Consider the following 20079-nt stretch of genomic DNA (forward strand, 5'->3'; position numbering starts at 1 on the left):
AACCACCAGTACGCGAGTTCATTGAATCTTCTGTGTTCCTTTGCGCCAATTGTTACGTCGATTGAAGGCCGGACCAGCCTTCAGCAGGCTGCAGCCGCCCTTACTAGGGAACGACAGCCGTACACTCCCTTGTCACTGGCCTTCACGTCGCAAAGATAGGTTAGTGTTGATTCCTGTTACAATCTCTTCAGCCCACGCGGTTTCGTTCCTTGTGTTTCTTAATATTGTTTCTGCTTTTTTCTATCTCCCCAAGGAGGTATGCAGGACAGGATGGACGAGGGCGGACCGATTACGGAAGGTCATCAACTTCCAAAATCCAGAGCGATCCCGGCGCGCCGTCTTTCTCCCCTTTGCTGTGGCTCAGTTCAAACAGATTTCAATTTTTCTGCTCATTCCGCCGTATACGAACCCGTGCTTTTGTCCTGAGAAAGTGAAGTATGAGTATACAGCCAGGCAGCGCGAACTAATGTACTTTTCGTTTAGTGATACCTGCTTCGTATAGGAGACATGAAGCCGTTGTAGCACCCTGAATCCCAGTATGGAGGCGATCGCGGAGGTTGGGATTGACTGTGGAACGTGCTCATGAGCTTTGTCCCGAGTTTTGCTGCATGACAGACTGTTGGCCGTTGTGGCGGCGCAGACGGCATCACTTTTTTCCTTCCAATGGTTGCCTTAGTTGTTTTAGACATGGTAGTACACGAGAAACGGTTGCTCCTGGGAGTTTTCTTTTTCCTTATTCTTGTGTCGTTTCTTTTCGCTGAAAATCGCGTCGACTGATGTGATTGTCCTCTCCGTTTTTGTTTCTGGTCATCGTCGTCAATCCAGTCCTTTTCACGGCCCGCAGACGATTTTGCTCCTGCTTCTGTCTTTCTTCTTTGAATACACATGGTGCCTGTTCTTTCTTGCGTCTTGCCTTGTTTATCTACCGTATCTCTGTTTCGCTTTTGTTGCATCGTTGCCGGAGGCTCCGCTGGTAGCACTCGTGGCCTGTGGTCGGGAACTGTGGCCTTCGGGAGGAGGGAGGCATGTTGTTGCATCGTTGCAGAGTTTGGGTGTTATACTGGAAACGTTAAGAACACGTTATGGTAGTGAATTCGTGTCTTTTGACGACGGATACAATATTCACGGCATAACCAACGCAGGTACACGCCTATCGCCGTTTTCCTTTACCAGGTCGACTTGCATCGTGTGTGTCCGTTGATAGTCGATGACGACGCGCGTGTCGACTGTTCACAGTGACTATTGTTATTTCTGGTAGGCCATTTTTGTCCTACCCTTGTTGTAGCTCGATCTCGAGTGTCTTCATAGCAGTCTTGCCTCTAAGAGGAACACGGTTGCTAACACTGGATGTTTGTTCTGGCTTTTGAAACACAACGTTGATACTGGTGGCTTGATGTCGAGCGACTGCATACAATTCGAGATCAGCGGAGAAGGCAGTGCGTGCAGTGGTAAGACGCCTGGCCCATCTCTTTGCTGTACCGTGTTCATCGAAGCTGCGGCGGACTGGGTGTGTGTCCGTGTAGCTGCTTCTTCCGTTCTCTCAATTGTCTCTTCACTTGTGCTGAAGGGTCGTTGTTGAGGAGGCGTCGTGAAGGCCGGTTCGTCACCGCCTTCAGTATCCGTATTACTTTGGGGCCATCGTAAGCAGAGATGCGTCGCATTCCTTGGACGAGTGTACAATTCTCTACAGTATTAGACGGCTGATAGTCAAGGTGAAACAGTCAGAACTGGGAGGCCAGGTGTTGTAGAAGGTGTAAATGAAAGTCGTAAGAAACGGGTAATTCCTTGACAGGCCCAATTCGTGTCCGAGGGTACCGTAGTATGAAAGATAGAGTGGGTTGCGAGTAGCGAAGGTGTAGGCGGTCGTGGATGCTTCAGCTTTTTTGTGTGACTCCCCGTTTCCAACCTAGGATATATATGTGTACTGTGGAAACAGAAACCTGAAGAAGGCAGCATCAGGTGGTAGTGAGTGGTAGCGGCGGTCGTCGTCTGAGTGTGTTCAGTCAGTGGAAATGTATGGAGAACGAGGAACACTATGCTGGATTGACTGTGATCGACAAAGTGCACGCGACAATAGCAGAGCTCAGATTGCCCTACGACTGCTTTTATGTACAGGCTGATGATATTTCTTCTTTGCCGTCTTTTTTTTTAATGACTCCCGCTGATGATAAGAGAGAATAGTGTGAAGATCTGCTTGCACCACAGAAGGATATGACTGGTGTGGTTGTGGGGCTAACTCATCACTTAGGGCAGCAGCAGCGGAGCCGCTGGGGCAGACTTCCCTGCGGTTTGTTTGTCAAGCGGGTGTGGCAGTGCGACCAACAACAGTAACGGGAATTTGATCAGCTTTGAGAAAGAAGGCGCCGAGGGCTCATTGCCCCTGTGGCCAATGAATGAAGAGAAGGGGTGTATTGGTAGTCGTAATAGTAAAGGTCAGCCCATGAAGACGGGAGAGGCGGAGATTGAGGTGAAGATTGCGGAACAGATGACATTCTGCCGAGGCGATGCCGATGAGAGCTGTCTTGCTGATGGCAGCAGCTCGTCAGCACACGAAAATTCGCCTTCAATGTCCGCCGATTGGAAGGAGGGAGACCTGAGTGTGGAGGGGGAAAAGCGTAGACACGTCCAGGGCGAGGACGACGACATGGCAGGAGACGAGACATCAGCAACTGCAGCAGTAGTAACAGAGACCGTACATCTGGCGGATCTCGCTGATCGCTCACCCTCGTTGGGAGAGAGCGTGATAGCTGCGCAGGAACGACATACCGAGAATAGCGCTGCAACGGATTCCAGTGGGAAAAAGCTAGTCGTCGACGGGAAGCAGAAAAGCTGTCATCAGGAACGTGGAGGGGCAAAAGAAGTGTGTACTGGCGCTGGTGGTGAGGCAAGGACCTCGTGCGACCAGAATGGTGATGGGAAGAAGTCACAAGAAGACAACGAGAAGAAAAGCAGTTCTTCAGCGGTCGCTTCCTCATTTGATAAGGTGCCTTTTGTTATTGGACTCTCAGATTCGGGAAAGGGTGGAGGGTATCCTCATCAGTCAGATGGCGTGTGTGTTGTCACAAGTATTGACTCGTTGGCTTTGTCAGCCGTTCCGCTTCTCAGTGCGACGGCTACGGAAGTGACGGCTGCATCCTCTTCCTTGTTCCGGGAAAGCAGCACTTCGTGCGTTGTACGTAGTCGCGGTACTGGTTCCCCGTACCAGGAATTGGGTGACGGGGTGTCGAGAGATAAGTGGATCCCTTCGTCCGGTGGGAAGTTCATTCTTGATGAGAAGGACCTCGTAGATCAGAGTCTTTTTGTTGGTCAAGTGCCAGCTATTCTACTTGATTTTTTGAAAGACGAAACTCAGAACATACTTTGTCCTCCCCCCGGTCTTGAAAGAGATGTGGGAGAGAAGCTGACTTGTAGCGGGGATGGTAGTGCAGCAAGGCCGTTATCCAATTTTCAGGAGGATAGAGAGGTCTCTCGTTTACTCCAGTCTTTAATGCCAGATCACTCCGCTCATCAGCCTAGTCAGCAGCAAGACGAACAGCTTAGACTTTCGGCAACCCAGGAGGAATCATGTGAGAAGGGTTACCGTCTGGAACGCGCTCTTGGCCCGCCTCCCCCAGCACCCGTTTCACCACCGTTGATCTCCGGGAGAGCCTGTGCACCTCCGGGAAGTAGCGGTAGTAGTACGGCAGGTGAAGATACTCGGGCTAAAAGTGAAGAGAATTTTGCACCGTTAGAAGCCCGGCAGACTTTCTCCAAGTCGCCTCGGGGGAAGGGAGCGAGCTTTATCAAAGCAGATGTCATCCGGGCTGTCTTCGATGGAGGTAACCCGTTGCTGTCAGCGTCAGGCGTTGACTCGACGCCATCTTCATCTCAGCAGCATGCAGATGAACAACAGCAGGGTCGGGTGCCGTCTGGTCTGCAACAGGGCGGACATCCTTTGCTAGAAGACGCGTCCTTTCTCAGACTCCTTCATGGAGAGAACACAAAAGGGAATTCTTCTCCTGGTACAATGTCTTCAAGACAACGGGAGAGGGGTGATAACAGTACTGGTAAAAACAGCGGGTCAGAATTTATGCGGCAAACACAAGCAGATCATTTGCAGTTCCAACAGCAGCAGGTGCTGGTCAAGGATAGCACAGGGGTCGTCGAAGCAGCGTTCGTTAGTAACACAGGTCTTCCGGTAACTCTCTCTGCCCCCCCCCTCCAACGAGAGGACGAACGAAAGGGGCAGAGTTTTGCAGCTCATCAGCAGCTCCTTGTACACTCAGGACGTTTGATGGCATCCCAGCTCTCGGCAGCAGTCCCTTCAGCTGAAGGCGAGAATACAAACAATAGTGCAAAGGTTGTTGTTCCAACTTCAAGAGTTGGCGGTCTCTCGACGATCGCCGGCGCGGCTGCAGCAGGAAGTTCTGATGATGGTGATGAAAGATCCGGTCTCTCCTTGTCTTTTGCGTCTTGTGGACGGCGTACAGGTGAGAGGGATAGACGATCGAATTACCAGTCCGCTGGACTAGGAGCAGCAGTGTTTCGTGGCGGTTCCCTCACTTCCGTTGCTGAGGAACGTGATTCTGAGACTATTTCTCGGAGGACCACCCAGCAAGTTGATCAGAGTGGCGCTCCAGCGCCCGGTCAGCTGACGTGGAGTCACCCCAGCAGTAACTTGGGGGGAACGACTGGGCGGGAGCAGCCGAAAAGCGTTAGTTCGTTAGGATCCTCGCTCTTCCGCGAAGTGCACCTGTCAAGAGAAGAGGGCTCCAGATCAAGATCTCCTGCAATCGAATCTGTTCCGAGAGAGGTGTCAGTCCCACCACCACCTGCTCCAGGCTTAACCATGTTTCCCCGGAATGACGGTCTAACAGGAGGGCGAGATATCGGCGTTGGCGAGAAGACGAGCACGGCAAGTGGGGCTGCAGGCTTTTCCTCTTCGCAGCAGCAGCTCCGAGTGACTTCCCCACAGCATCCGATCGAGCTACAACTACTGCAAGCGCATCTAGCAGCTCAAGCTGAAATCTCGGATTCGGTGACGATCGCGGAGCATGACACTGCGACCCAGCAGCAACACTGTAGAAGACCACGTCAAGATCAGCTTCTTTCTACCACAGCAGGAGGGGGTTTGACGTCTTTGCCTCTCGTTCAGGAAGAGAACGCGAAGAATCAGGAACTCTTCTCGAAGAGTCAGAAGCTACTGCAGCTTTCCCAACAAGCCCATGGGCTGTCTGGGAGGCAGTCAGCACCGGGGCAGGGCGCCAGTCCGCGACAAGCTCCTTTTTCTTCCGACGCAGGCCTCGGTAGTCTTCACAAGGAGATCGGAACTGGGAAGATGAGGTTTGGGGAAGACGAGGGCTTTGAATCAGCAGAAAACGCCTCATTAGCTTCTTTTGATTTGCTACTGCTAGCTGAACAGTTAGGAAGGGGGACAGCAGAACGGCAGTTTTTCAGTAAGTACACGAGGGAGAGAGAGTGCATCCCGAGAGAGAAAATCATGGAGCGGGAAAAGTGCGTAGGGGGGGCGAAGGTGCGAGGCCAGCCCCTCTCAACAACTGATACATTTGTGATGAGAGACAAGAATTCCTTACCACCCGTTCAGGCATTGCTTTCTGCCCTTCAGGACTCACCTCGTAACTTGGGGGGGGAAGCGGGTGAGTGGTGCGGCGACATGAAGAACCAAAAAGGAGGGAAATGTGCACAAACAGATGTAGCTGTAGCGTGTAGTGAGGGCTCTCTTGATCAAATGAAGCTTATAGAGGTGTACCGTGCTCTGCTTTCAAAGCGGTTCCCGCATGCTGTTAATGGTGCTGCTGAGGCTGCTGTCAGAAGGTCTTCTTTCAGCGCCCCAGCAGGAAAGAAGATGATGCTTCGACAGCTGGAGGAGTCACCATCCGAACTTCAGAGGAGTGGAGTAGTATCGCATCCCGAACCGGAGGGGGCACTGTCTGTACAGAAGTCAGCTGCGGCGCAGAAAGGGACAGCGTTGTGTGGCCGCCCCTCCTCGGCGGTCTCCCCCCATGGCCTGTGGAGAACGCCGGGATGCATGGATCTTCCTGCACAGGGTGGTCTTCCATTGCTAGGAGTCGAGGGGGCAGCGAGTCGCAGAGGGTTGGACTTGTTCACCCCGGAGCGAGTGCGTGGGAAGAAGGAGAGTCCGTATGGTTCGGAGAGGGGGCAGCTCACCAGTGGCGCGGCAGTTCCGGTCCATTCAGTTTGTAAACGGCTTTATATGTGGGAGAAGTTGACTGTACATTCGCTTGCTCATTCTCCGCCATCCGCAACCGGACAGGCCGACTCACTTTCAGCTTTCGCGGGGATTCTTTCTGAAGGCGGGAGGGTGGCCTACTGCGAGATGGGCATCTTCGCGTTCGGAGGTCGACGAGGAAAAGACGGAGAGCTATGTAATACTGTCAGTTGGCTGCGTCCCACGCGTAAGCAAGAGAGTAGCTGGTTGATACGACTTGTCTTGGAAATTACAGCAAAGAAATTTTGTTCATAGTGTGTCTCTCCTTTTTCTTTTTCTTAGCACTCGTTTATCCTTAGTTTGCACTCACGTGCGTAAGGAAACTGACATCGCTCCTGTCCCCACAACCTTGGTCTGGTCTTCTTCCCCCCGGAAGGCATGGACAGAGCTCATGCATTTTTCTCTGTGCCGTGTAGTCTAGTGGGCTTTCATTATTCGACGCTGTCTGTCTCTCTCTTAGGACGGAGGGGGGGTCAGACCTGTCCGTGCGAACGCCCCTCGCTTCGAAGGAGACTTCATGTCCTGCTACAAGGCATCGGGGTACTTACTCGTTTGGGTCTGCTAGCGGGAAATGAATGAGCAACTTGTGGATGGTGACTTGAAGCTCGGACGCGTTCGCGTTTATGTAGTTGGACAGCGTCGAGCGAGCTGCTGTAACAGCTTCACGTTTTGTTTTGCCCTGCTGTGCCAAGGTAAGTCAGTGTCACGACAGTAACGTTTTCCGTTTCTTGTTCGTCGTGGGCGCAGGTGGCGCATGAGCGGTAGTAGGTCCTGCTATTCATCCGTACCGCGGCAATTCATTTACTGGAATTTAGGCCTGGGTGAAGCCAGGCTTCTTCGATCTGTTCGTGAAGTCCAGTCTTCTGAATCCATGTTGTTCTCCAAGTGGTCTGAGTTTCAGGAATCACAACCAACTGAAGATCCGAAACTGCATCGAGGAAAGACATCGCTTAACAGGCTGTTTTTGTCGAACTCCTCTGGTGTGTATGTTTGGGTTTCACAGATGGCTCCAGTTCGTTCTGTTGGGTTCCCTTGCCTGCGACCGGTGAAGCTCCGCCTCCATGCTCCGGCATGATTGTGTGTGCGACGACCGAGTTAGGTCGACATTTCACACCTTCAATGTCTTCACTTGACAGTGGTTACGGGCGCGTTGTAGCAACACCGGGGGGAGAGCAGGAGTCTTTGAAATCAGAGGATGGCCACGATGTAGCAACAAAAGGCGGATTAGATAGGAACCCGGTACAAGGGGGTAGAAAGTCGATCTCGGATGGAAACAAGGCAGTAGTAGAGCCCGTAGATGGGGCAACGGACGGGGAAGCCGGCGACCAGGAGTCCAGCAAAGAAGGCGAGACCGTAGTAGGAATGAGGAACAGCATCTCCGAAGCCCAAGGAGGCAAAAAGACGGAAGCATCGGAGAATACGCCGGGTCCAGGGCTGGTACCGGGGGGCGGGCCTAAACTGCTGGTCTACGGAGGCCGATCTCGCGATGGCATTGCGGACTGGAATTCGCTGTATTCATTTGATTTGAGTAAGGACGGATGGGAGTGACGGGCTAGATACGTGTCTCCATTTCAGCTCAATTTCTAACCAGGCCGACGGTGCGTGTCCGTAGTGGTCGTAGTATGCCGCCATAATACTTCGCTTTCGGGTTGGTGCCTCGATATTGCCAAGACCTCATGGATTTGGCGGCCACACTGTTCACGAGTGTTGAATATAATCAAGATGACGGGCCGTTTTGCACTTTTGGTTCTCATATTGCCTTTATTATGTGAAGGAATAGTGATGTCGCAAATGGGTTCAACAGTGTGGGACCGTTCCTTATTGTGTGTTAGGCTGTTCTTTTCATCCTCTTTTGTTTCCGGCCTTGTGATATGCTACGTGTTTCCGCAGCGACACACGAGTGGAGCCGTCTCAGTGTCGACCCTTCCAAGCTATTTGAAACTTTGCAGTGTTGGCAAGATTCCAGCGGGATGTCGCGGTCAGAGTCTGTGGCGTCTATGTCGTCAGATTCATCTTTGTCGTCGACCGACTCCGCTGGCCAGGCGGCGAAACCTGAGAATTCACGGCTTGCTTCTGTCAGAACTGCTACTCCCGCGAAAACGGAGGAGAGGGGGCGGCAGAAACCAGATTGTAAGCAGTCATGTCCACAGAAAGCAAAAAGGCCGGGAACAGATCAGCAGGATGAATGCCAGTCAGCCGGGACGGATAGGAATGCCCGACAAGCCGCAGTTCCACCACCTCCAATGCTCCTTCAAGACAGCAGCTGGTGTTACAGCCCGTATGACGACAGTCTTTACGTGTTCGGAGGTATCGGTCGACAGGGGCGCCGTCTTCGTCCGTCAGCGAGAAGTGAGAGTACGCGGGAGAGCCGCACGAGCGAAAACATGCCAGCAACCAATTCAGCAGCTACTTCCAGGCGAAACGCGACGGGTCCCGCTGCTCGAGAGCCGTCTTTCGTTATGTGCGGATCTTGGGAGTGCAGGAACCAGTTGTGGCGGTTAGATCTGAAGGTTTTGCGCTGGACAGAGGTCCCGGTGCGCGCAGGTAATGGTAACTGTGATACGGATGTTACGGGGGGGGGAGAGGGAGTCTATGTGATCCAGAACGGTCCTGACACGCAGCAGGGAGGAAAGTTTGCATGCGTCTCCACCGCTTCAGGAAGTAGTCCGGTGGTTCTTGGAAGTATGGACGGTCTGTCCACCCACCACCGGGACAGAAATCCGTATCCGGCAGGAAACAATAGTACAACCACTGGCGACCAGACAACGTTTTCATGGTCAACTGAATCTGTCGTGCCTTCGGACTCGTGGACCTTAGGAGGAAAGGCAGCGAACGGTCGAGTGCTCTCATCAACTTGCACCGGTGCTGATGTGCGTGGTGAGCACCTGGGTCGTGGCGAGTATGAAGAACTGAGGAAAAGGAATGCGGCTGCTGGAGGGCAGGAAGGACTAAAGTGCGCTGTTGGGGAAACAACCGAAAGAACTGGTGGTCGCGGTGGGGTAGCAGGGGGTGATCTCACGTGCAGTGTGAAGCCGGACAGAACTTTGAGTGGCGGGAATAGTGACAGGAGGTATCCGTCCATTCCGAAAGGTCGGGCAGGTCATAGTTGCGTTTACAAAGATGGACGCTTGTGGGTGTTTGGAGGATTCAGTACGCAGGAAGAGCTTGGTGATATCTATTCGTTTGATATCCAGGGACGATACTGGGAAGAAGTTATTCCTTGTTGTTCTCAAGGAGCCGCAGATGCCAGGGCTCTAGGTATCGGCGTTTCAACGGGCGCGGACAGGCTAGCACGGCCTTCTCCGAGATACGGTCACGGTGCGGTGGTTGTAGAGGACAGCATGTTCATTTTCGGAGGTTATGGTGGCAAGCAGTCTTGTCTGTCTGACTTGTGGGAGTTCCGTCTCCCGTCTTCGAGATGGTCAAAGTTGTTAGTGGAAGGGCAGATCCCGTTACCGAGGTTTCGATGCTCAGCAGCCGTCCTCAATGATTCTTTGTTTATATTTGAAGGCCGAGGCAGCATCCAGCCATCCCTACCGCAGCATTCGACTCCGCAGCCGGGTCTCCCTAACGGTCAATGCACCAGTCCGTTCAACGGATCCGTCGACCAAGCAAACAACGCTGCTGCTCCTTCGTCGTGCAAGAGGAGTACCGTGTTCACGGATGCTTATCGTATCCACCTGTCGAAAAACGGTGCTAGGAAGGTAGAAAGTCCTTTATTGTCAAAGACAGTTGAGTCCCCAGTTGTGACAGTACGTGCTGGTTTACCAGATCGTACGCGTCTAGTTGAAAACGCAGCGGGTGGAGTGATGGTTGACCTGTCGCAGCAGCTAGGAGCGACTCTGCAGTCTTTTCGCGGGGAGTCAGGACCCTCACTATTTGTTTCAGAGGACCGGCTCAATTGTCCAGATAGTACGTGCTGTTCGTCTACTCTCCTCCGTCCTACTTCTGCTGCGGGGCACCCGTCAGGTGTGCCACGGGGGGGAAGGGCGGGAGATCTGTGTACAGGAGGAGCAGTCGTCAATCCAGGCAGTGTAACTGATCCGCAGGGAGCAGGAGATGTAGCTCAGAAGCGCACCGGGGACTTTCCAAGGATAGTGTGGAATTCGACTAAACCCGTCAAAGCTTCGTCACTGAAGGTGAATGCCAACAGTGATGAGGGTCTCGGTTCAGAAGTCGTCTCTCAGTTGGCAACCCGGTCTAGTGGCAAGAAGGTTCTTTCTGTGGGAGAACTTAAGGCCCTGTTGGGGGAAACAAGACGTTTTCCTGCAGCTGTACAAGGAAGGGAGGACGGAAGCGTTACAGCAGCAGATGGCCTGTCGTCTGAGGCCTTTGAGGCAGGAACAACAAGCAAAACCTGGGGGGGGGGAGAACGTGGGGAAGCGGGCGATGTTGTGTTATCTAAGCCTGTTGAGCTTTGCTTACAACTTCATCAAAAACTGAAAGCAACAAAAGAAGCCGAAGAACAACAAAGGCAGCGGAAAGAAGCCGCTCTGGTTTTGCTTGGACAGTATAGAGAAGTCGTGGAGGATCTACGGCAGCAGCTCCAGGCACAGCCTCGACGACTTCAGAGAATGAGGGAAGAATGGGCAGAAGAGAAAGAAGGTCTCGCCGAGCAGGTGCAGAGGCTCTCTGTGGCGCTAACTGATGTCTACTCCAAGGTGAGCATGTAGTCGCCTTCCATCAAGCGGCAGCTTCGTCGCTAGAGTGGAAAATGAGGACAGTCGTGTGTAGGGGTAGCGAGGAGGTGCTTTGTTTGAGCCAGCTGTGGATTACTGACTGTAGCAATAGCCCTCGGGTTTCGTTTGCTCGGCCTGTTACCAAGTCAGGAATCCTGACCGCAGCGGGAAGTAGGCGTAGAGATATGCAGGTACCGCAACCTAGGGTACCCGCGACGCCTTTTTTTTTTCTCGCGTTTCCTCAGTCGTATCATCAGGGTTTTTTCTCTAAGCAGGTCGGCGCGATACGGAAGGGGGAGGCACCTCAGACTTCGCGGTCGAATTTCGCCCTGCTTCGGGTGCAAACGCGCTTCAGCCAACGCGTGACTCGTTTATCGAACGAATTTTTCGGTCCCTCACTTAGGTTTTGAAATCAAAATCTGTATGAAGTCGGCTCCTTCAACTAAAAGGAGTTGTCTGTAACGTCAGACATAGGAGTACTTACTTCAGCTGAGACGATAAGCAGTTTGGATTCATTCCCAGGTAGAGATGGTGGATCACTTGGAGACCTCTTACGTCGTACCACTTCAGTGCTTGTGTGCCAATCCTTTGCAGCTCTCCGATGTCAAGAAGGACATGGAACATCATCAGCAAAGGGAGCAGAAACTAAACGCTGAAGTTGCAGCTCGGGACAAGGTTATCGCGCAGCAGCGACGGGATGTGGATGCCTTATCGACAAAGGCAAGCCATGAGATAGTATCCAGCAGCTGTGCCGTCATTCGAAGCAGATAGTTGATCGGGGAAAGGCTGCCACGGAGTAGGCATATAGGGATCTCCGCTACATTGCCGACTGAATACTGGAGTATCAATAGGTATTGCAGTCATACAGAAGGTGGACAGGGTTCTCTGGTGCCTAACTAATTGAATTGTGGACTACCAGTAGGTACTGCAGCCATAATCGTTACAGGAGTGAAATCTGCGCTTCAGTTGTCGCCACGTATTTTGCTCAGTATCGGACCGTCGCATCCAGGAAGGTAGGCAGACAACATCAGAGGTGGCTGTTCATCTGAAAAGAGATAGATGATGATTCGTTGACTCCACTGCTTTCTTGTGTACTGAGCCGAACTTGCAGGTTGTTTTGATGTTACAGGCATAGGTTTCACGAGAGGACGTGGTTCCAGTTGAGTTGGGCTGAAGACAAGTCGTTGTCCACACTGACGTGAGCGATCTTCTTTTCTCTTCTCTTTTGTTATCCTGTGAACTCGGTGCAGTATCAGCAAGCACAGGCGCTCTTTTCCCGTCTCCTAAAGGACCGGAGTGTTGTTGGAGTTGAGCAGGAGTGTGGGGTCTCCGCTCCTGGTGTGCATCATCCGTCAGTGGCTCACGAACATCTCTCACGGATACTTTCACATCACAGCAGGAGTGTCGATGGAAAACCTCAATCCTTTCAACGCGCCCGCGAGGATAGTTCTTAGTTTGCATCGTCAGGAGTGAAGACGAGGTGAAGAAGAGCTGAAGATCCTTTTGAATGATTCCAGAGAAACAGGCATATAAGCTCAGCGGGTCGCAGAAGTGCTGGAGTCTTTGAAAACTGCGGTCGTGAGTAACGAGTTCGCTCCGTGCGGTTGCTGCTGAAGTCTCCGGGACGTACGAGTCTTTTCTCCGTGTGATTCCTTCGGAGTTTGCGGACATGTCGCGGATATACGAAACAGTGTGGGTAGGAGGTAAGGGGTGTCTGGGTAACCAGGGTAGATAGTATGATGTGTACATCAGTCAGTCGTTGGCTGATGAATCCTGTGGCTGCTGGTTGCAAGCATCGCTCAGTGGTACTGGATGACGGGGGGATCTAGATGAGGGGCAAAACTCACAGGAGAAGGGGTTTGACGGCCATTGTGTTGCTGATCTGTTATGCGGCTTGAGCTTTGACTTTATTCATCAGTTTGGTAAACTATCGGCTGGTAGGTAACGAGGTAGCCGGGGTTCTGCCGACAAGGGTGCGGGCGCGCTATAAGCGACTGACTTTTGAACGGAGAACAGAGCGTGTTACTTGCACACACAACTCCATGACGCATCGGTATTTACATCTATCATTTGAATGCGGTTTCTTGATAATACACGTCAGCACACACATCGTGACGTGATGACTATTCCGAATCGCATGGGTAGGTAGCTAGATCTGCGTTTTCTTTCCGGTTCCTGTTGTTATGACGATCTGCAAGCTCGGGGGTCATCGGAATCACAGTTCCGTGCCTTGCGCGCTGGAAAGTGGCGTCATCGTTCATGTCCTTTGTTGGTTGAATTCACTGAGGTGAGTGTACTGTATATTTATGTGTATGTATATATCTACCCCTGTGTATTGTCCGCGTTATCATTGGCCACCATCACATGTATGTACCGCACCACGTTGTGTCTTCTTTAACGAAGACAGAAGTCGACCGAAAAAATTTATTGAGGGACGATACATACACACAGGGAAGCGGAAGCACCAGCAGGAAGACGCGTCCTATTTGTGTTTTCCTATCTATTGGCACATGAGTTTCTTTTATGACTGTCCGAATAGTTCTGTACAGATACATACAGCCGTCCGGGTGTAGCGGCCGTTAGGGATCGATTCCGAGAACGTGCTCGTGATGACGCTGCTCGCTCGAAGTGCATGCGTGTTTGGTTTGGCGAAGCATCAGCACATGAGTGGTTGAGCAGTTATGATTTATTTTCTTCCCGTACAGGTGCCGGTGTCTTTAAGGAACCGGTATGTTAATGATGTAGTAGCCGAGTCTCGTTCCATTCTGCACACGAAGTGCATGCACTTGGTTGTTGGGAGGGACGAAGAGAAGCAACCGCTGTAAGGGGTGGGACCTTCTGCTGCGAGTACTTTTTATATAGATATGTATGTAGCGGGGTGACCTTGGCTTCCAAGTGCCGACAGCCTTTCCAATCATGTGTGTGTGCGTATATCAGCAGTGCTACGGGGGGCGCCAGTCAGTTTTCTACCTGCGTCATCTTGAGTGGTGGGGTGGGCTACCCAGGCCATATTTGGGTGTTGGCGCTGTGTTTTGTCGGTATTACAAGAGTTTATTACATGTAAAGTCAGCCACAAACTTATATATATATATATTATCGGTTGTATGCATGACCGTTGTAGGTCACCAAGGGAAGACCTTTGGCTCAGTGAGGCTGTCAGCGTCATCATCATTGTCATCGTTATCATGCTTCATAAAAGGTATGTCTCTCCCCTTTTTTCTGCGGACAGAACGGTGTAAGCCAGTCAGGGGTAGCACTGGCAGTGGTAGTTGTTTGCATACATGTATGCGTGCAACTAGTGGCGGTGATACTGGATTTGTCTTCCAGAGCGTTTCTAGCTCATTTCTTCGATTGTATATACCCATCCCGTATGAGATGGCCTGTAAGCCCCGGAAGTTACTTGAGGGCAGTTGCGGTGTCAGGAGGAGGGGCTGGTGTCGTCATCTTGTGTCACTCCGGGTACTTGTTTGCGTGGATAAGGGGCAGTCAGTTTAGAGTACTTACCATCAGGTCAGGGGGTAGCGGCGGCTTGGACAGTTACCGACCATTAGGCGGAGCTGAATGGTCTATCTTTCTTTTTTATCGTCTCGTCTATATGTGGTGATGGTGCTGTCGGTGTGTGGCGGCGGACCACGTCAAATTTTTGTGACAAGTAAAGCATGTCCAGAGATCGGCGCGGAACCATGCTGGAACTCGACAGTCTTTTTGTGCACAGAGAGTCTTGGCACTCGTTTCAGTAGTAGTCTGGGCGTGGACTGAGGACTGCACACGGGTGGGGTGGAGTTTAGCGTTGGTTTCTTGCGGACGGACAGCAGACCAGTGAGTAGTCAGTCCTCGTCAGGAAACTCGACGCCGTATCGGTAAACAAATAGGAAGGTAGATAGTATAGTTTGGGTAACAGGAAGTGGAGCACAGTCGTGGCGCGTATGTCTCGGTCAGTCAGATATGTTTTTGGCGACACCTCGTGACACAACGCGATATCCGATCCACACCCAGCTGTACCTCTGTGAGAGGTGTCTGTGCGGTCAACTTAGCGAATGAGGGAGAAGAGAAAAATCGAGTCGCCGTGTACTTTCGAGAACGGACACAGTAGCGTGTAGTAGAATGACAGTTCCATAACGGTTGTCTGGGGTCGGGTTATCGTATCGACGTCCTCTTTTTTCCCAGGTGCGGTGCTGCGGACCACACCAAGAGATGCCGCCTTGCTTCACAAGTTGGGCATCATGATCGACAGGCAGCTACACTTGCTTTGGGCGCTGTGCCCCTCGGAATTTTCTTTATCACAGCAGTAGTCAGTGTGGCAAAGAGTAGGGAGTACGGGAGTATCTGGTACTGAACAGAAGATTTGTGGGGTAGTACCTCTGGTTGCTTTCAACTACTTGGGGTTTTCATTCCCGTGAGGTTGTTTCGACTCTGGCTGTTGACTGGATGCCGATTGCAAATAGTTGGACGTGGTTCGGTTTGGTGGTGGATACGCCGGCTGGGCCGGCGACGATAATCGCGTGACGGGAAGGAAAGGAAAGCTTGTCCGAACCACAACCGAAGTGGATGCCGATATGAGCTTCTGTAGATGACCGTTGGCGTCCTCAAGAAAGAGTCATTTTTGGGGAGGGGCGTTCGGCGGTCGGATACAGGACTCACCGTGGTAGCGGGGAGATACCCCTTCAGGCGGGGGAAAAACTAATGAACCGCCAGCGCAATAGCGAGCCGGGCCAGTACATTATTCCGCTTTGATTTTGACGCCTGCACCACCGATTTGAAAGCACTCTCTTCTTCGACATGCTTGTTTGAGGGCTCTCTTCTTCACTTCTGCGCGTGTGCGGTTGGTGAATTTGACTCGGTAGATAGGACTGTTGTTCCCAACGGACTGCGAAACACACCGTTGTTGATCTTGTCCTGACTGCTGGTTATATCGAAACACGTGTTACCCACGGCTGTAACAATTGTCAGTGCACATGCCACTTGCAGCTCGTCTGCAGCATATGTGTCGTCCAGACGCCGACGTCTCTTTGACTTTAATGTGCGATGAAGTTCTGCATGTATCATGCGCCCCGAATGAAAAAAGATGTGCTGTGTTCTCCACGCGCCGAATATACGCAGTAATCCCGCGAAACCGTCCTGCTACTCGTGGGGCCTTCAAAGCTGCTGTGCTTCGGATTGCTAGTGCAAGACAGCGAGAACAGCCCCCCCCGACAGTGGCGCTACCGCAGTTTATGGAACACGTAGTCCACAAGCATCCAGGATAGTGTTTCCTGTCCATGTCGGTAAGTGCGCGACTTTTTAGTCAAACGGAGGCGAACGCGGGGAGGGCTTGACCGCGCTGGCTCACTCATTCCCTACTGCAGCTGAAACAGCGCCATGTAATAGACACATCGACACAACCGCTGGGTTGGCCTCCTTGGCCACCCGGTACGCACGCACAGGGTACAAAACCACGCCAGCTCTAGCTGCATATATGACTCCTCTGAACCGAGCCTCTGCAAAAAATCGGAGTGATCGGACAGGAAAACGAGCTCTCTTGAGCATTTGCTGAAACGGGTGCGCAGAGCGGGTCGCCCCTGCACCCACCCGGACCCAGTAAATGACGTGGGGCACGTGCATACTAAACCAGGTACACTCACTTCTGCTCTCGTACTTCCGCTCGGTCACGCCGTACGTAACTGAAGACGCACTCCTTCGCTTGCTAAGGTGCCTGCTCTGCTGACCGGAGCGACTACGGAGGGCGGCCTCGGTCGCAGTCTGCTCACCCATTTCGAATTCCCAAGCCCTTTACCGGTGACTTCACACATCTTCAGCATGAGATGTACTCGCCTTCGGTAATGAAAACAGACTCGTGTTGGTGGCTCAGCTACTGCTGGCGGAAAGAAAGGCCAACAGACATATCCACACACACAATCCACCGGCACGTACAACGTATGCATAAGGAAGTCGTGGCCCCAGTTAACAAACAATGACCTCCAGACAAGTGCAGCATATAGAGACCGGCTGCTTTCCTGAGGAACAACACTGCAGAGTAACCTGAACTCGAAAGCCTTCAGTTGATGTGTCGAACAATCGCCGGAACTACGATGAATTCTTGCCTCTTACCCGTGTCCACTTATGGTATCATCGTACACCAGCTGAAGACAGCGGCACACGGTTAGCCCAGTGTGTTATGCTACTTTCGGTTATTCTTTGAGGCTCTGCCTGAGCGCTTGCGCTCCATCGTCTTTTCAGGACTTAATGTAGAGGCCGCCTTTCCTTTCCCTCCGCCGCTGCGCTGGGACTCCTTCAAGCGGTGAGACTTGTCCGAACACTCTACCGTAGTAGAACGTACGTTCGCCTCTCCCGTCGGAGTCCCTCTCCTTGCGTCATCCGTGGTTCCACTCAGTTGTGTCCGACGAGCTGCCGCCGCCTTACGATGCTCAAGAGTGCGCTCTGTGTTTCGCCTGAGTGCCTGACCTACACTGCGATACCGGAGTGTTGCACCGATGTTGCGTGTCCCGCTACGAGGGGGGGGACTGAAAGAGACAGAAGCCGCACGAGTACGAAAGGCAGATCTGTCTTTAACAGGATCTACGGCGTTCCGGAGTCCGTAACTCTGAACGCTCCACTTCCCTGTTCCTTTACTCGGGGGCGCTGTGGTGTTGCTCAGCATAGCTCTGAAGCGAACATCATGAGCAGAAGATCCAGTCTGCGTGCGGGGATCCGCGTCTCCTGAGAAACATTCCGGATGGTAGAAGAACCGCAACTTCCTTCCATCTCTCACGACTGCCTCCTCATTCTTTCCTATGCCCTTCTTGCACTCCCGACAGGCATGGCCGAACCGGTTAACAATTCCTCGGCTAACCGTCCAGTATGGAGCACTTTCGTCATTGCAGTCCTTACGCGCTACCAAGTAGCCCAGCGACGAGGAAGATGATGGAAAAGGGAGACGAGACGATGATGCAAACGAAGAAGGCGACGAAAACCCATGTGACAACGACATGTACGACAAGTCCCCCGTCGTCATGGCCTTTCTGAGATCTGATGGTGGAAGCTGCCCACTCACCTCCACGCCCAGCGCCGCGGCCTTGGCTCGCAAGCGGGCCACAGCCCGTTGTTCTGTATGCATAGCCGCCGCGCGTACACAATCTCAGAGCTCTAAATACCCCACAAATCAACCACGAAACAGCCACCTGCGACAAATTGGTCCTAAGTATCCCCTTCCCCTGCTTTCTGTTGCCTAAAACCGGGGCCGAAACAAAAATCAGGACAGCCAGCGACCACGCTAGCGCGCCATCTGCTAAGGATAGCGACAGGGTTAGCCGGTGAACGGAACAGGAAAGAGCCGCAGGGTCACCCGATCCCCTATGCCGGTTCAGATCGCTGAGTCACTACCGCATTTGAAAGTGAAGCAGCTACTGTTCATAGGCTCCCTTCTGCACAGCTCGATGGCCCCCGGAAAAGTCCGTCACCGTCAGAACCACAGCCACCCCTCGTGAGAAATTCTACAGATGCCCGAAGCAATTCCACCTCAACACTACCGTGAACGCGTTGAATGCTGGTGGGCAACGAGGTGTCTTGGCCAATGGAGAGAGCCGCGACGCAACCTGGTGCGGAAAGTGCAGTCGCCGGCAGAGCCTCAGAATGCTACAAGCTTCACAACGGATGATCTCCGTACTACCAGTAAACTTCAGGGTGAGGAGCCAGAACGACCGAATACAGCTTCACAAAGCGGCCAGTCGGGCATCACCCAGCCACGTCAAAAAGACGCCTCGATTCCTCGTCGTCCTCGGTGACGCTAGACCTGGGGCGCCCGCAACGCGCTGCCTACCTTACGCTACACGCACACTAGCACGGTCTGCTGGGAGAAAAAGAAAGGAGAGAAGACAACGAAATCGCCACGCCGTCCTGGCAAACTGGACGGAAGTCGGCGTCACGTCCTTCTCCTCGGGTGCCGGCGGTCGAGATCGCGCCACATGAATCGACGGCAGATCCTTCTCCCGGAAAACACTCTCTTGACAAAGCTAACAGCTCATGAGGCTAAAAACAGAACACACATTCGAACGCCGCTGTGCCAGCGCTGAGCGTTTCCTAATAGCGTACTAACAAGTGAATGTGGCCAGAAACAGAGACTTCAAGAGAAAAACGGTCTACTTCCCCGACGCCAGGGCTGGAGCCGGCCGCCTGTACAGGTGGGATTTATGTGTCGCCGTCCCGAAAGAACTGGCAAAAATCGCTTCTAGAAACGAAGGAAAGGAAGTTCGCCAAACCCTAAACCTCAACGCCATTTATAAATCCTTCTGCGGCACGGTGGGCAAGAAAGCGTTATATCCGTCCCAACAAAATGAAGTGACTGCAGCTAGACGCCGGTACGCGGGCGGCAAGCTGCTCGGCTGTCAGCGTGGTTGTTGCAGGGGATACTACCTAGTGGCGGAAGCGAACTGGCATGCCATCGTGTCGCTAGACAAGTTCAGCCGGCGTCACTGAATACTCAGAAGGAACATTTCCGGTGCCTCACAGGATACCGAAACAGAGTCTTAACACAGTGCACTTGGTATGCAGGAAGGCCTTGCATCCGAATGCGAATGCTATTTAGTCGCTCGACATCATGGGACAGCCGTGAAGACCGCGGAGCCTGCCAGTGCTTTTTTCTCAAGACTGGTATGCCACTTTGTCGTGTATATGTGGGGCCGAGCAGTATGCAACACGCTCATAGCAAAACAGCGAGGATAGCCTGTCGCCCTGGGGGGTTCCTAATTCGGGGATCGAGAGTCACAGCAGTGGTTGAGGCTGCACGTGTGAACATGGATGCAGAACCACTCTTACCAGGAGGATTCCCCGAAAATGGTACACCATGTCAGCCTCCGAAAGAGAGTCTACGCCCTCTTCCTGAGAAGCCAGACAGAGCAATGAGCTTTAATGGCCAGGTGGTAAGCGCGGTGACCATAATGAGCGCCGTGACGAGAAAGACGCATTTTTGTTTTATGCAGCCCCTGTTCCGGAATCCGAGTATACACTCGGAGGCGGTCTAGGGTGCAGGGCGGAGGCAACCACGCACCCAGCCAAGGAACTCGAGACTGGGGGATGTGAGCTGCAGTAGGATTTCTATGTGTCAGCGGTTCTACGCATGACTCTGGTGACGCGCGTGGCGCGTGTTCCTTCATGCCGCGGACTCATGGGGGCAGCAGTTCATTTGGAAACAGACAT

At 52.7% G+C, this 20079-nt stretch overlaps 2 protein-coding genes across 2 annotated transcripts; one reads left to right on the plus strand and one right to left on the minus strand.

Annotated features, from left to right (window-relative positions):
* Positions 1-39: 39 nt before the first annotated feature.
* CSUI_002352 (galactose oxidase) lies at positions 40-15244 on the plus strand. The gene is made up of 7 exons (XM_068062554.1): positions 40-1640; positions 2116-6416; positions 7233-7757; positions 8120-10890; positions 11503-11643; positions 12159-14107; positions 15076-15244. The coding sequence occupies exons 2-6, from the start codon at positions 2390-2392 to the stop codon at positions 12360-12362; spliced, it is 7668 nt and encodes a 2555-aa protein (XP_067925471.1). The 5' UTR covers positions 40-1640; positions 2116-2389; the 3' UTR covers positions 12363-14107; positions 15076-15244.
* A 729-nt stretch (positions 15245-15973) lies between these two features.
* CSUI_002353 (uncharacterized protein) lies at positions 15974-19211 on the minus strand. The gene has a single exon (XM_068062555.1). It carries the CDS (start codon positions 17999-18001, stop codon positions 17066-17068), a length of 936 nt encoding a protein of 311 aa, XP_067925472.1. The 5' UTR covers positions 18002-19211; the 3' UTR covers positions 15974-17065.
* Between the last annotated feature and the right edge of the window lie 868 nt (positions 19212-20079).

This window comes from Cystoisospora suis, assembly GCF_002600585.1.
Source record: "Cystoisospora suis strain Wien I chromosome Unknown contig_1002, whole genome shotgun sequence".
NCBI lineage: Eukaryota > Apicomplexa > Conoidasida > Eucoccidiorida > Sarcocystidae > Cystoisospora > Cystoisospora suis.

Coding starts and splice junctions, on each gene's coding strand:
- CSUI_002353 (XM_068062555.1), bottom strand. CDS start 18,001: ATGCATACAGAACAACGGGCTGTGGCCCGCTTGCGAGCCAAGGCCGCG.
- CSUI_002352 (XM_068062554.1), top strand. CDS start 2,390: ATGAATGAAGAGAAGGGGTGTATTGGTAGTCGTAATAGTAAAGGTCAG. Junction 6,417..7,232: donor CAGTTGGCTGCGTCCCACGC/GTAAGCAAGAGA, acceptor TGGGTTTCACAG/ATGGCTCCAGTTCGTTCTGT. Junction 7,758..8,119: donor GCTGTATTCATTTGATTTGA/GTAAGGACGGAT, acceptor GTGTTTCCGCAG/CGACACACGAGTGGAGCCGT.